Source organism: Schistocerca cancellata, chromosome 2 (assembly GCF_023864275.1).
Source record: "Schistocerca cancellata isolate TAMUIC-IGC-003103 chromosome 2, iqSchCanc2.1, whole genome shotgun sequence".
NCBI lineage: Eukaryota > Metazoa > Arthropoda > Insecta > Orthoptera > Acrididae > Schistocerca > Schistocerca cancellata.
Window position 1 is genome coordinate 658,421,626 of NC_064627.1, and position 16,982 is coordinate 658,438,607.

At 39.9% G+C, this 16,982-nt stretch overlaps 1 protein-coding gene across 2 annotated transcripts in view; it reads right to left on the minus strand.

The window, feature by feature from the left end:
* Positions 1 to 16,982, minus strand: part of LOC126162339 (cleavage and polyadenylation specificity factor subunit 1) — a 316,445-nt gene that overhangs the window by 206,873 nt on the left and 92,590 nt on the right. For both annotated transcript variants that reach the window (XM_049918776.1, XM_049918777.1), the window contains exon 10: positions 3,062 to 3,202. In XM_049918776.1, coding sequence (XP_049774733.1) covers positions 3,062 to 3,202 — 141 coding nt within the window. The remainder of the gene's footprint in view (positions 1 to 3,061; positions 3,203 to 16,982) is intronic.

Consider the following 16,982-nt stretch of genomic DNA (forward strand, 5'->3'; position numbering starts at 1 on the left):
TGGCCTCCTTTACAGGTGAATCACTCTTCCCTAAAATTTTCCCAATAAACTGAAGTCAACAATTCGCCTTCCCTACTACATTTCAAACATGTTTGTTCCATGTCATATCGCTTTGCAATGTTATGCCCAGATATTTAAACATCTTGACTGTGTCAAGAAGGATACTTTTATTACTGTAACCAAACATTCCAGGTTTGTTTTTCCTACTCATCTGCATTAACTTAAATTTTAAGCTAGCTGCCATTCATGGCACCAACTAGAAATTTTGTCTAAAGGCCCCCATAAATGATCAAACATTTTGTCAAACGTAGCTATGTTTGCCAAATATTTGACTGTGTACGGCACTGTTTGACGTGTTTGTCAAAAATAGATCATGTTTGACGTGTTTGCGAGAAATTTTGATTGATGGAAAGTTTGACAAGATGGCGGACATTGCTTGTGTCGATGTTTCACCTCATATGTTTAATGAAAAATTGTTTTACTATGATTTATCTTATTGTATCCACAACTATGGAAACTACGATCAAGTATAAAAACCAATAGCACTGACTATTACCAAAATGGCAGAGGTATCACATCCTTCCCAGACTTATATTACGCAGCACGAGGTTATGAACAAATTAATATTTTACTATACAGAAACATGCATGTGGAAGTGAAATGAAATAAAAGAAATCTTAGTTCTCTGGTTCTTCTGCAAACAATGTGGGCTATATGTTCCCACGTTGTCGTGTTTTAATGAACTGTAATTTAGAGGACCAAGTAGAAGAGAATAAATTTTCACTTATTTGTGTCTCCTTTTTCAGTGTGAGGGTAAAGTAACACTAAACAAGTTATTAAGTGCCATTGTACAGCACAAAGTTAATCTAATTGTCAAGTTCTGAGTGTAACATTTCCAATAACAGGGTCCCAGTTGTGTATTTCTCTCTCATTTTAAACCATTCCCTGGAACAGTGTCTGGTTTCTTCTTCTTTAAACATACAGCCAGGGTCAACGTTAGATATGCTTTTCTGCATTTGTGGCTGTTCCCATTACAGTTCAAGAATACAGCATGCACGAAAAGCATCTGCTTCAAAAGTAAGGTTAAACTGACAAGCTTCCTTTTTTACATGTATGGGCTTGTTTGATATATCTGTGGATAGATAAGAATGAACTTGACAGACAAGTTTGCTCTTTTATAAAGATCTTAACAAGTTTTCAAAAGTTTCACTGTACATTCGAAGAAAGTTGATGTAATCATCGGGTTCTGGGATTAACATTTCGTTTAGCAGATTTTCATGCATAAACCCCTAATATTAAGCCATTCCATCAACCAGCATCTTGTTTTCTTCTTCTTCTTCTTTAAACACAGTGACATAGTCAATGCCAGGTCTGCTTTGTCTGCATCTGTGGCCATTCTCACTACTGTCGAAATCCTGACAGACACGAACAGTGTCTGCTACAGAGTGAAGTTAAACTGACAAACATTGTTTGAATGTGTACATGCCCAATTGGCAAACCCGTGGCTAGATAACAGCAATTTTGTCAAACGTTTGATCATTTACGGGGGCCTTAAGTCATCTTGTATCTTCCTACAGTCACTCAAACTTCGACATTTTACCATACATCACAGCAAACAAGTGCAGATTACTGCCCACCCTGTCCACCTAGTCATTTATGTATACAGAGAACAAAAGCGGTCCTATTACACCGCCCTCGCACGCTCCTGACGATACCCTTGTTTCTTATGAACATTCACTGTTGAGGACAACATATTGGTTTCTATTACTTAAGAAGTCTTCGAGCCATTCAAATATCTGTGAACTTATTCCATATCCCCATACCTTTGTTACCAGCCTGCACCATGTCAAGCGCTTTCTAAAAATCTAGATATATGGAATCTGCCAGTTGCCTTTCATCCATAGTTCACAGTTATCATGTGAGAAAAGGGCAAGCTGAGTTTTGCATGAGCAATGCTTTCTAAAGCCATGATGATTCATGGACATAAGCTTTTCAGTCTCACAAATGTTTATTACATTTGAACTGAGAATATGTTCAAGGACTCTGCAACTTATCACTTGGGACTTTGTGCTAGGCAAGAGATTCACAATAAATGCAAGCTAGATAAGGGGCTAATGCTGTAAGTACTCTTCGTGAAATCAAATTGGGATTCCATCTGGATCTGGTGATTTATTTGCTTTCATATCCTTCAGTTGTTTCTCCTTTCCAGGAATGCTTATTACCATGTCGTCCATACGGGAGTCTGTTCAATGGTCAAATGATGGTATGTTTGAATGATTCTCAAGTGTGAACAATTTCCTGAACATGAAATTTAAAACTTCAGCTTTCATGTTGCTGTCTTCAACTGCTACACCAGGCTGGTCAACATGAGCCTGAATGGAAGCCCTAGAACAAGTGTTCATGCATTGTCACATGAACACTTTGTTCACCACATGCTGCCCCTGGCATCTGGTTACGACTGTGTCATAAAGATTGTTTCCCAAAATAAGTGTTATAGTAAGTCCATAGCTGTCTCCTCAAACTGAATTAATCTCATTTTATCATGTATTAAAATTCCAAATGATTTATTTGTCAATTCATTGTACTATGTTTCACCATACAATCAGCATGATAGATTAGTCAGTCATAGCTTACTATTTTCATTTAAAAAAAATATATACAAATCACGAAATTGCGGACTTTATTGTGACATCATAAAAGGCAACAACTTACTCTGGCTTTGCATCACATTTTAATACCTCAATATTAAACTAGTTATGTTTTTGAATTTACATGTGAATTAAGACAATGGAATACAGAAGTTCATTATTCTTTTCAACCACACTTCTCATTTAGGAAAAACAAATTTTAAATCTCTCACAAATAAATCTTCACTCTGCAGCAGAGTGTGTGCCAATTTCCTGGCAGATTAAAACTGTGTTCCGAACTGGGAATCAAATCTTGGATCTTTGTCTTTCCCACCAGAAAATTTGACATTTGAAATGTGTCAGAATCAACTGTCTGTCCATTGTGATGCACAAAACATTCTTAATTTATGCATAACTGAGATGACAAAGCTCACCATTGTGGAATCTTGCTGGCTCAAAATCATGAAAGCATGTGTGTGTTCATTTTCTCCTTTTAATGAATCATCTGGAACATCTTTATTTCCAATTACTGTCCACATGTCAATGCACCCAGGAAGCTCAAAAGTTGTAACAACCTGCAAAGAAGTTCAATGAAAATAAATTTCCAAAAGTAACAATTCTGCTACGAATAACTATGTTCCTATCAGAGTTTCATAACAGTAGTTTGCCGGGTTCAGGAAAAGCAGTATGCTGAACAAATAAAATACGCCATAATTTCACTTTATCCAACACATAATGGTTACATGAGATATCAGACTTCACATTTTTTATTGAAATTCAAGAAGACTGTCTGAACACTATAGCCACAAACATGACAATAATGTACACTTTTAATCACCTTTTAAATTTTGTGTAATGTGTCACACCTAACACATTTCAATACGTAATTCAAATCTGTAAATGTTACAGCTTAATTTTTTACAGATATTCATATAACTAAAATGAGAGAAAGTTTCAGATGCTGAGAAACAACTTCTTCTTGCTAAAACTGTGCTTACAAAACAGAAGCAGCAAAAAACATAACAATACAATGCTACAGCAATAAAATGAAATGTTCAGAATATTGTCACGCTGAAATCAATCGAGTCCATATCCAAAGGCAAGATCATCAATGAAATATGACACTTAGTACTGGAAGCACATTTATTACTGACATCAAAATACAGCCAGAAATAAGATATTTCAAGAACCTTCCAGAAACTATAAATACTAAACAACAAATAATTGCTCGGTTCTTGGGTTTGAACTGGAGACCACAGCATGGCAGACAATGATGCTAAACCTACACAACACTGCATACATGACCTGCTGTTTTTCTCAATGGAGTCTACATCACACTGGATCTAGATCTTGTCAGTGATCCTCTGTGTGGCAGCACTGGCATATCCTTGTAGTCTGATTGTGCTATTACATCCTCATCACTATGATGCGCACTAAAAGTAGCTCCTACCGTCAAAGCTTCATGATCTTTGGATGGGTTTCCTTGAACCTCCTGTAGTTGATCTGCGCCTCTTGACTGTAGTGTGGCTTCAAATGAAGAACAAGCATTATGTCCCTGTGCTTTTGTTTTCTTAATGAAAGGTCATAACCATTGACGACATACATGATGTATGACAAGCAACAAAGGATATAATACAGCCCAAAGTAGCGCTTTAGTAACTTTTCCTATTGTCCAACTTCCCACATTGGCACAAAAATCTGTATCAAATCTCCCAGGCTGTACCTCACTGGATAGTGCTTGACTTTGTAGTGCTCTTGGGTTTTTCCCTTTGTGTCCAGTGTCCGTATGCGAGTTAGCAGCTTTGCTCCTTTGGTCCTGATGATGAGATGTTTCACACAGTCGCCTGGTTGGAATGGGAACACTGTTCCCCATGTCATTTCAGTCTCACGACCGTGAAGCATAAAGAACGATGTGAAGCCTTTAGTGTTTTGCTTCACTACTGTTTGTGAATGTCATGATAGGCAGTACTGTATCACAATCTCTCTGTTTGATATGATGTACATCAGGAGAGTATCTGCCAAAGTCTTATTAAAGCATTCTGTGAGGCCATTTGTCTGTGAATGGTAGGCAGTTTTCATACTGTGGGTGATGTCACAACATGAAATTATCTCTAATACTAGTCTCAACTGACAATCTGTTCAACAATCAGAGATGATCACACTGGTTGCTCTGTGCTTCACAACGATGTGTTCTACAAGGAATCTTGTTTTCTGAAGCTTTGACAGACAGCAAGGCTATGGCGATAACTTAGCAGGTGAGGTAATCAATGTAGACTATTATCCATCTGTTCCCATTTGTTGCCTTCAGGGATCTATTCAGGTTGTGACTCCAATTTCGTCGAATGGCAGTGCTGCAGACAGAATTGGTACCTGATGCCCTGTGACACATGCTTCCTTCAATAGCATTCCTTACAGTGGCTGACATAGTGTCTAACAAATTGGTAGAGACCTCACCAACAATACCTGCATCTGATTCTGTCTATGAGTATGCACGAGTCCCAGGAGAACAGAAGCTCGAGCACCATGGAAATACTTCACCAGGGTGTCTACGTGGACAAGAAAAAAAAATTCCCGGATTTCCCAGTTAAAAACACAATTTCTCCCGGATGAAACTGTGCATAAAGCGGGTGAAAATACATCCGGGTTAAGTAACAGTATACTTTCTCTCGGAGCTATAAAACGTATCAGTCCTTTGAATCGTAAAGGTCTTATACCGGCAGAGGACGTCCCACCACTTTAGGAAACGAAAACCTGGAAAAACAATGCGTTTGGAAAGTTGTTTGATGCGAGACAATTATTTTCGTATTGCGAAAGTATTTACACAAATTCCACAAATTACAGCACGGTAGCTTCCGAAACTCTAAAATAGAGATTGGGTTGAGCGATGCACTTTTGTCAGCCAGTCATAGCTCATGTCACGTGACCTCGCTAGCGAATGACGGCAGTTATTCAGAGCACGAGGCCTACGAGAAAGACAGGCCGCGGCGCGTACGCTACGAAGTTACGCCGAGCTCGCTCAACTCAGCTAAGTGCGTTTCTACACCGGTTAACTCTTAAGCAGATGTGTATGTACGAACGAGAATTGCATCGTCTATTCGCATCCACTGTTATTACTCCTACAATGATAGGAAGTCCGTAGGCCTACTAACAGGCTCTAATTTGGCAATTAAAATTGTGCCAAAATGATTATCAGTTGTGTAGAAAAGTCCAAGTGTTCTGGCATGAAGAGACTTGTGACATTGCTCAGTAACACATTATGCACATTTTTTTGAAGGTCAATTACACTTTTTGGCATCGATTGCATAATTTTTTATCTATGAAAGAACAACATTAAATATGAAAACTAACCTGAAGCTCGGTCTTTTTTTAGCGTGTGTTACATGTTAAGTCATAACAAATACAAATGTGCTGGTAAAATTTTAAATAGTGGCATAAATGACATCTTCTGGGCCCGACATTTTTCAAATAGCTGATCCTCAAAGTGTTACATTTTGAATGAGAGTTATAAAGCCCTGTGATTTAAGAAATTCACTGCACATTCTCACACGTAACATAAATCATCTTGCATGGAAATTTACTTTGAAAGTAACGCATCTCAAGCCACTATTCGTAATATTTTCTGTTGATCTGTTAGAAATTTAAACAGTTGTGACGTCACGCACATCGAATGCACGTTAGTTGTTACGGACGTACTGCATAATCTTCAACCTAAAGCCTTTGACACTTTTCGGTGTCGGCAAACTGGTCTGTGCATTGTGTAAATTACCCATTTTCTATCCAACTAAACTTTTATTTTGGTGTTATTCTCTGATTTATGTTTCATTGCTGCAGTATTATTCAGCAGTAGTGGACTAAAGTTCTTTGTCAGCGTATTGATCTTACACGTCAAACCTACAAAACTGAAATCTAAAACAATGAAAAATCCCGGAATTCTAAAAAATTCCCGGGTTTTTGCCGGATTTGTCCTGGATGAAAAAATTCCCGGGTTTTTCCCGGATCTCCCAGATGTCCTGGGCCATATACACCCCCTCACGCTCACTGGCTGCAACGAGCTGCACTAATGAGCAATCAATTCTGCCCTACCAGATCATAGTTCCTCTTATACAATACTCCATTTATCAACTGGAATTCTCCTTTTATTGGTTTCCTCCTTCAACGCTATTATAATTTTGAGCAAAGCTGTATATTCCCTTTGTTAAATACCAATATCATTTAATGTAGTGATGACTGAGATTTTGTTCACATTGTTGTGCTTCACCGAAGGATTCCTTGAAAGGCAGTGAGCATCCTTGGGTTTTCATTCAGTTTTGTACACCACTGTTTTGTTGTAAGCCCGAAGTCTCAGTGCTCTGATGTGTCAATGTCCATCTAACCAGCTGACCCAACAGATACTTCAGGCTAGTCAGACAGTATAGAGAATAATGATCCACCAAAACAGTGAATTGTTCACCAACTAAATATGGCCAGAACCTGTTATGTCCAAAACAACTGCAAGGCACTCTTCCTTGGTTGTAGAGTAGTTTATCTCAGACTTGGAGAGTAATCTCGAACCACAAGCTATTGCCTTTTCAACATCTCCTTCAATCTGTACTAGAACTGCCCCCATCCCAGAACGACTAGCATCAGCATAAGTTCTGTCTCGGTATTCTTATCACACAATGCTAACTGAAGGAGATGTTAGCACCTTCTTAAAGACAAGGAAAGATCTTTCTTGCACCACATTTCAGTAAAATTTGGCATCTTCCAACAGAAGTTCTTGCAAGGAACATGCCTTGACACAGAACCCCTTTATGCATCACTAGTAGTACGAGCACATTCCAAGAAAACTTCTCATGTCCTAAATGCACCAAGGCATCACAAAATTTGTGATTGCTCTTATTTTCTCTGCACTGGGATGGACTCCATTGGATTTCCTAGATGTTGCAAGATTTTTATTTATTGAGTGAAAAGGAGGCACTTTCTTGGATTCAGGCAGAGAACTGCAGTCTTAACACACTTCAACACAGTTGCCAGGCAACTTAGATATTCTTCAAACATCTTCAGGAAAATGACTATGTCATCCTGACAGCAAAGATAAGTCGTCAATTTAAGTGTGGAAGCAGGTCATCCATCATATCGATGGCTCCAAGTATTAACATCGTAAGTCCAAAAATGGCTAAATTGAGTTACGATGCTCAGTAGAATTGTTACCTCCATACTTTTCCCCTGTATAAGTATCGTATCTCTAGCACCGCAACTTAAGCAGCAATAGCAATCTTCAGAATATCGTTAAGTCAGCTAAGGGGCTCTTTCACCAATGATAATGATCGCAAGTTACGTTACGATGTTTTTCCTGGGAGAATTGTAGCAGAACAAATATCATAAGTGTAGTTACGATGTTTGTACAGGGAAAGTTTACTGTGTAGATGCATGCGATGTTTTTCACTCGCCCATTAAGTTGGTAGCATTGTCGTCCCAGGTTGTTTGTAGCCAACAATAAGTATGTTCATTGTAGACGTGGTCATCAGTACGAGTATAACCAGTTATTTCGCTTAGCACATTAATTGATAAACATCTGTGTGAACGGGTTCCAAGTGTGCTGCTTTTGTAATTAGTATCATTTATTACATTTTTGGATAATTATGTACTCAAGTAGAGCATTAAAAATAACGGACATGGTTCTCAACCCAACGAAAGATGATGAACGTAAGTACTCATTTTCTTTTATTGTAACAATGAACCTGAAAAAGCCCCAAAATTCTATAGACAACAAAAATAATTACGATTTCTCGTTTTATATACAAATTAAGAATATTTTGCGTAAATTTTTGGCTGCAGTTCTATTTAGTGCTACAAATAATTTGTGATGTCGCAGTAATAATTATTGTTCGAAGCCATTCGCATCTTTCTACGGGAGACAGAAGTGCAAATAAAAGGGAACCACTTCTAACTGATGCTGGGTGCTCTAGTTCATGGTTTTCTAATGTTTGTCCCAATAATGGCACAGCTGAATTGATGACAACAGGAAATAGTTCAAAATTAATTGATACATCGTGTTTGAATAATAGTGATGACTCTGTTGCTGATCCTGAGTTCGTAGCCACAGCAGCTGATGATTCGCCAAGCAGCAGTGACGAGAAGGAACAAAAGAGAAAAAAGCTTGAATGGAAACATAACAAAGACCAAGGTAAACAATAATGGTTTCTTTAGCATAGTACATTTTGCAAAACAATATAATATAGGCATTTTATTTTAAAATTACGCATTTTTATTGCAGGAGAGATCTCCTTACAAACTACTGGGCAACGCTTAAATCTTTCTCCACCCATATCCACAGCGGAACATAATACAACTATATCCACACCAAACACTGTTAGAACACGACAATGTGAAAATAAGGAGAAAAAGACCCGCAAAAGGAGTAGGAACCCAGCCTCATGGATAGTAAATAGAGCAACAGAATCTCTCAACGGAGGTTTTGCATGCATTGGTCGAAAACGTGCTGAAATAAAAGCAAGAGTAATGAAGCCTGGATGCGATCCTAACTTATGCTGACTAAAATGTCATAACAAGTTAACTCAAAAAAATCAGGCAGGATATTTTTGAACAGTTCTGGCAGATAGGGGATCATAGCAGACAACGAGAGTTCGTCTGTCAACATGTGAAAGATGTAAGCAGGAAACAGATTCGAAATGTGGCAGAATCAAGAAGAAAATTTTCAAGTCAGTATTCTCTAACAGTCGATGGGAATATCATTAAGGTGTGTCAGAAAATGTTTCTGCACACTCTCTCTATTACAGATATGTGGGTGAGAACTGCCACGCAAAAACTGAGAACAGATGGAATTCTGTCACCTCAAATGAGAGGAAAGCATTCCAGAAGGGGAAATACAATAGGGCCTCAAATAAAGGAGTCAGTGCGAGAGCATATAAACAGCTTTCCTTGTGTAGAGTCACATTACACAAGAAAAGAAACAAGCAGAAAATACCTTGGTGCAGAATTGAGCATTGCAAAAATGCACAGAATGTACCAGGAATGGATAAAGGAAAGAAAGTATGCTACCATATATCCTGCCACATTAAGGCAATACACTGATACATTCAACCAAGAATATAATTTGTCATTATTTTGGCCTAAAAAGGATAAGTGTGAATGATAGTTCCTCTGGAGAGGAGAAAGCAAAGTTGGAAGACAAATACATGTCTCACATTGCCAATAAAACTATTGTCAGAGATCTGGAAGAAAAAGACAAAATGTGTTCAATCTTGGACAAGTCCATTATTAGTGCATGGTTCGATCTGCAGACAGTGTTGGCTACTCCTCAGTCTGATGTGAGCCTTTACTACTAGAAACGGAAATATTCCACATACAATTTTACAGTATACGACATGGGAAACAAGGAAGGGCATTGCTATGTTTGGCATGAGGCCATTGCCCACCGTGGTCCAAATGAAATAGCTAGCTGTCTTTACCATTTCTTGCAGATGAAAGCTTGCAAAGATGGAAAAAACATTCAACCTGTATTCTGATAGCTGTGGAGGCCAAAATAGGAACAGATTCCTATTTTGTATGTTCGTCATTGCTTCTGTTAAGTTTGGAATTTCAATCACACATTGTTTTCTAGAATAGGGTCTCTCCCAGAATGACTCAATGCACGCTCTGATCGAAACAAGAAAGAAGAATCAATTAGTGTACGTTCCGGATCAATGGGTCACTTTAATTAGAATGAGTAAGGTCACTGGAAACCCATAGACAGTTAATGAAATGAGTCAGGACTTAATTTACGACTTCAAGAAAGTAGTGCAGAAGCAACAGTGAAATGCTACAAACTCCAAAAACAGTCTAAAGCAGCTTCAGGGGATCTGAAGATACATACTTCGCAGGTGAGTTCAGCTTCACCATTAGTTTGAGGTTAAACAGGGGAGCTGATGGCAAACTCTACAAGTCTGACAAAAAGATGCAAATTCTTAAGAAACAAAATGGATGTTACCAGTGTCCCCAGTATACGGAAGTCCCTCAATTGCAAAAAATCTTAGACAGCGCCAAAATAGTGGGCGCTGCGGACATGGGCGACAATGCTCCACATAGGGAAACTTTAACTACGTGTCCACTACAATGAGCAAGAAATTATTTAGGAAGGACCCAACAATACTGACATGTAGATGCCCCCACAAGTGCTGCGGCATCGGTCAGGGGGGAAAAGATGCCTGCGGGGCTGTCTATTGCTGAACACAGTGAGTGCAAGTAGCAATAAGCTGAGTAATGGCTTCATCTATGCTTGGCCAATTCACTTGCCAGCAGAACTAAGCTTTGTTGTGAAAGGTCCCCCAATGACCGACATGCAGAAGCCACAGTACACTATGGTGTAACCAAGCAGGAATCAAATCACAACCCAGGGAGCAGTGCCCTCTGCAGCTAACAGAAGAACCCCATCAAACAAAGAAAGACTGTGCAAAAGGGAGAAGTAATTACGCAAGGGATCTGAGGCATGGCACGGGGGTTTTCTGGCCATACAATCGGTAAAATATAGAGGACCCAACTAAGTACAGGATCTGTGGTGACGACTGATGCTATTGTGGCACTAGTGATGGGAAAATCATTGACTGTGTTCTGGTTCTCAGTATCTAAACAGAAACGAAGAAATTCTTCCTGAGCAAATGCCAGGTTCAGCCTGATCGGAAGGCAACGTAAGGCAGCAGCACTGGTGTGTTGTGTCACTGGCTGTAACGTATCTGATAATGATAATGGGAGAGGAAGACAACCCACCACTGAAAATGATGTGCTCTCTTGTCCGGCACGGAAGCTGAAGGGTTGAAAAGATCAACCAATACCTTTGATCCGTGATTAAATGGAACTTAGAACCATACAAGAAGACATGAAATTTCTTGATGGTGAACATAATCGCTAAAGCCTCCTTTTCCATCTGAGAATACTGCTGCTGAACTGGAGTTAAAATATTGTAAGTGTCAGCATTCGGTCATTCAGACCCGTCTGCGTATTTGAGCACCAACACCACGCCAAGACCCGGCTGAGAGGTATCTCTAGCCAACACAACACACTGACCTGGCTGAAAAGAGGCCAGACATTGGGCAGATTGTTGAAGCTCAGATTTAAGCAAAGCAAACACACTGTCACGAGCTGGCGACCAGAAAAAAAGGACACATTTTTATGCAAAAGTGTGTGTAGGAGCTGAGCAATAGTGGATATCTCCAGTAAAAACTTACGATAGTACGCAACTTTACCTAGAAACGCCTGCAGTTCCTTAACAGAGATCAGCCACGGCAAAGCCGCAATTACACCAACAGGGTGACGCAATAGTTCAACTCCTGTGCGAGAAACCTGAAAACTTAGGTATTGAATTGACAGCTGAAAAAATTGAGATTTGACAAGATTGCATTTGAGACCCGCAGACTGAAAAACAGAAAACCACAATCAGAGATTGCATAGGTGGGCTTTGATGGAAGAACCCGAAACAACAATATCATTGAGGTAATTGACACAGTTGGGCACACAGACTGTCACCTGCTCTAAAAAATGCTGAAAAATTGCAGGTGCACTACCAACTTCAAAATGCAAGCGTTTATACTGGTATGTGTCAAAGGTGTATTGACAATGAAAAGTTGCCTTGTGGCATCATCCAAAGGAAGCTGGAGGTACACCTCCAACAAATCAGGCTTGGAAAAAGTAGAGGTCACCTGATAATTTTGTGAGCTACTTGTTAAGGTGGGGCAAAGGGTATGTACCTATCATGGACTATGCATTAATCATTACACTGAAGTTGCCGCAGAGGCAAAGCTTACCCATCAGCTTCCTAACGATCACCAATGGTGTAACCTATTCACTGGAAGAAATAGGCTGAATGACATCCAGCAACAGCAAACTGTCTAATTTGGTCTTGACAGAGTCAAACAATGTGACAGGCACCTGCTGCGCCTAAAACAAATAAAGGCGGACAGACTCTTTCATGGTAAGGTGGGCCTGAAAACCGGTACACAACCAAGCCCACGGAAAAACAACAAAAACTCAAGAGCAGAATGACTCCAGTTGCAGATGCAGAACTTGATCTGACACTAAATTTATTTCTTCGGCAATGGAGAAATGCATCTAACCTGAAACGGTCTGTGGTACGGAAATGACCCACAAAAAAGAAGGTGACAGGGTGAAAAACAGATTTGTAAGATACAAGAGTTGAGAACTGACCTAGGATCAGAATCTGCTGAATATTGAAGCTAATCAACTTCTGTGAAAACTGTGTGAGGGGAGGAGAGCCCGTGTCCACATACGTTTGAGTGTTTACTAAAGCCACTGCAGCTCCTGTGTCCACTTGCATTTTCAGCGGTTTATTAAACACACACAACTCAATAAACAATTTGTTTGGGGAGACAGTAACTGTACAGATACAACTGATGTCTATCAGTACTGCTGTGTCCATCACATCTGAAGTCACACATTGAGCAATGTGGCCTTTCTTTAGACACTTGTTGCAAACAGCCTAATGCTTAGGGCATGTAGCACACTCGTGTTGGACAAAGCAATACGAGCAAGATGCAAGGGGGGCACACAGCCACTGTTCTGATGTGCCCTCATGCTGCTGGGGCCGTAACCAACACTGCCTCATGCGACGCTTGAGTCGAATGGTTGTACTGCTACAATAGTTTCCCCATCGTCATTAACACTTGCACCATGCCAACAGGGGTTGACTGAACAACTTTCAATACTGCTCCCACCCCTCCCAGCCGGGGCCATACTAATAACAACATCATGCACGATGTGATCATGGGAGAATTCGTGATGGGTACTAGTGACAAATTTACAACAGCTTACCGTATTTACTCGAACCTAATCCGCACTTTTTTTCTGGTTTTTGTGATCCAAAAAACCGCCTGCGGCTTAGAATCAAGGGCAAAGTAAGCGGAAGTTCTGAAAAATGTTGGTAGGTGCCGCCACAACTAACTTCTGCCGTCGAATATATGTAGCGCTACACAGGCATGCTTTGCAGGCTTACAGATGAATACTGGCGCCAAAAACCTCTGCGTCGGAAAAAAAAAAAAACGGGTGGAAGACGTGCTTTTTTTTTCTCCGCCCCGAGTTTCAAGCACTGCATTTTCATACATTACACAACGAAGTAAATACAAATTCTGTATTGTTCATCTTCGAATGTAGCAGCATTTCAATGTACTACGAAAATCCGACTGACCAGACTGTTTGGGATGTTTGTCAATATGGCCAACTCTATGTTCTGAATTCTTTTCTACCTGTGAGAAGAGATGGTTGCTAATAGGAGCTTTTATGAATTGTGAATCACATGCAGTATTCTCTTCACCCTAAGAATAATATGAACATAAACATTTTACCATGTATTCTTTCGTGTTTGCTGCTATCTCATTTAAATCCTGTCTGCCTAATAAACTAAGAAACTAGAGTGAGACAACAGCAAACACGGAAGAATATACATATCATGTCTTGTTTATATTCGTATTATTCTTATGCCTAATAGTGATACAGTCAGAAAGGAAGCACAGCAATTGACTAGATTTTTAAATCTAAGATGACACTAATTTCTGTGCAGAATGTAATGTACTAAAGAGGCATCTGCAAAGATTTTCAAACGGAGAAAAATTTTCGCTAGACTCTCGTTCAGAACATCATCTATCATATGCAGTCTATTATTTGATTCTTGTTGATCATTATCAAAGAAAGCAGCAGTGTAAGTAACAACAAATAGCAGTCTCTTGCCATTGTTTTGCAGTAGCGTGCACAAAAGCAAGCCATGCCGTGAGCAGCAACAGGCCGTAAACACTCATTATCAGAATGCGACAAACAATGCATGACACAGTACAGTACTGCATTTTCAGCTTAAAGTGACGTAAACACCTACAACAAAGAGAACGGCACTTATCAGATCTAAGCAAAATAAGAAATCAATTCAAACCAGACGAAGCATGTGAAAAAGGAAGGGTACCCGTATAAATACGGCCAGAGCGCCTGATGCCTAGCAATGGCTACATGGTAAAGCTTAACTGCTAAGCTTACTATTCGAACCAAACTACTGTAGCTGTATCGTCATTCATTCGACCTAATTGTGTCTCACATTACAATGGACCAACTTTGTTTCAATTTGGAGGTGCGGCATAAAATTTTTCTCTCCCCTTGAATTTCAAGTCTCAAATTTCAGGCACGGCTTAGATTCGGGAAATTTTTTTTCCTCGATTTCGGATCTCGTTTTTCAGGTGCGGCTTAGAATCGAGTGCAGCTAAGATTCTAGTAAATACGGTAACCAGTGTAACTCTGCAGCCCAGGCTTTGTAAGATTGGTTTGGGCATTTCTGACAAAGGTAAAATTCTACACACGTCGCAATGACACATGTTCTGACACAGTAATAGGTTGTAAGAAGCTTGTGAATTTCATCAAGTGATGAGATGGCATGTCCTTGCAAAGGCACAAATTGGCACAAGTGATACATGCGCGATAAAAGCCAAGAGAAAAAAAAAAAAAAAAAAATAAGCCCTCCATAGGTTTGCATCAACCATAAAAAATAAAATGGAAATGTTGGCATATAACATGTGGAGAAAATGTAACCCTCACTTGTCACCAAGTTTGTTACAGCAAGAACAATCACAATTTATGGAACATAGTACTCTATAGAGCCAATGTAAGATATAATGAATACAGGTTGTGTGTAGCACTGAACACATTGAATAGAGAACAGTAACAGAAGTTACAGAATAGGCCGAGCAGTCGTTTGTGATTGCTTAAATAATACTGTTTCTTTGGCAGTTCATCAGAGTGCCAACTCAGGCCTCTATAAGTGAGCATGTGAAATGTGTGGACACATCGTCTCTGAAATTGTGCATGTCATGAGTAAAGGTACACCAATCTCATTGGGTCCTGACCTATGTCTCTGAAAACACTGAAAGACGGCTGATATGCAACTGAGTTATTGCTTATTTAGAATTCATCTGACTCCTGAATACACAGGCAAGATGTACTGCTGGTATTTCATTTCCTGTCTCTGTAAGGGACTGTTTTTACTTTGGTTAATTGGAGTACAGAAGTACCCAGCACTTCCACCAAACAATGTCATGTTAAAACCACAATCAAGTCCAAATCTGAAGGCAAGGTTGTCAATGAAATACAACACTATGCATTGGAAGCTCATTTATTACTGACACCAACATATAGCCAAAACAGAACTGACCTTCTGGACAGAGTGTGCAGCTATTTATACAAACATTGAGTATTACTGAATATACAAATATTTCAGACATCAGATATTTCATGAACATTATAGACGTTGTAAATACTATACTACGAGGTGCATTCAACTTCTAAGGCCTCTGATTTTTTTTTCTCCAGACTGGAAAGAGATAGAAACATGCGCATTGTTTTAAAATGAGGCCGCGTTCATTGTCAATATGTCCCAGAGATGGCAGCACCATACGGCAGATGGAATTTTACCGCCAGCGGCGAGAATGAGAACTGTTTTAAATACTTAAAATGGCGACGTTTTCCTTACTTGAACAGCGTGCAATCATTCCTTTTCTGAATTTGTGTGGTGTGAAACCAATTGAAATTCATCGACAGTTGAAGGAGACATGTGGTGATGGAGTTATGGATGTGTCAAAAGTGCGTTCGTGGGTGCAACAGTTTAATGAAGGCAGAACATTGTGTGACAACAAACCAAAACAACCTCGGACTCGCACAAGCCAGTCTGACGACATGATCGAGAAAGTGGAGAGAATTGTTTTGGGGGATCGCCGAATGACTGTTGAACATATCGCCTCCAGAGTTGGCATTTCTGTGGGTTCTGTGCACACAATCCTGCATGACGACCTGAAAATGCGAAAAGTGTCATCCAGGTGGGTGCCACGAATGCTGACGGACGACCACATGGCTGCCCGTGTGGCATGTTGCCAAGCAATGTTGAAGCGCAATGACAGCATGAATGGGACTTTCTTTTCGTCGGCTGTGACAATGGATGAGACATGGATGCCATTTTTCAATCCAGAAACAAAGCGCCACTCAGCTCAATGGAAGCACACAGATTCACTGCCACCAAAAAAATTTCGGGTAACCGCCAGAGCTGAAAAAATGATGGTGTCCATGTTCTGGGACAGCGAGGGCGTAATCCTTACCCATTGCGTTCCAAAGGGCACTACGGTAACAGGTGCACCCTACGAAAATGTTTTGAAGAACAAATTCCTTCCTGCACTGCAACAAAAACGTCCGGGAAGGGCTGCATGTGTGCTGTTTCACCAAGACAACACACCCGCACATCGAGCTAACGTTACGCAACAGTTTCTTCGTGATAACAACTTTGAAGTGATTCCTCATGCTCCCTATTCACCTGACCTGGCTCCTAGTGACTTTTGGCTT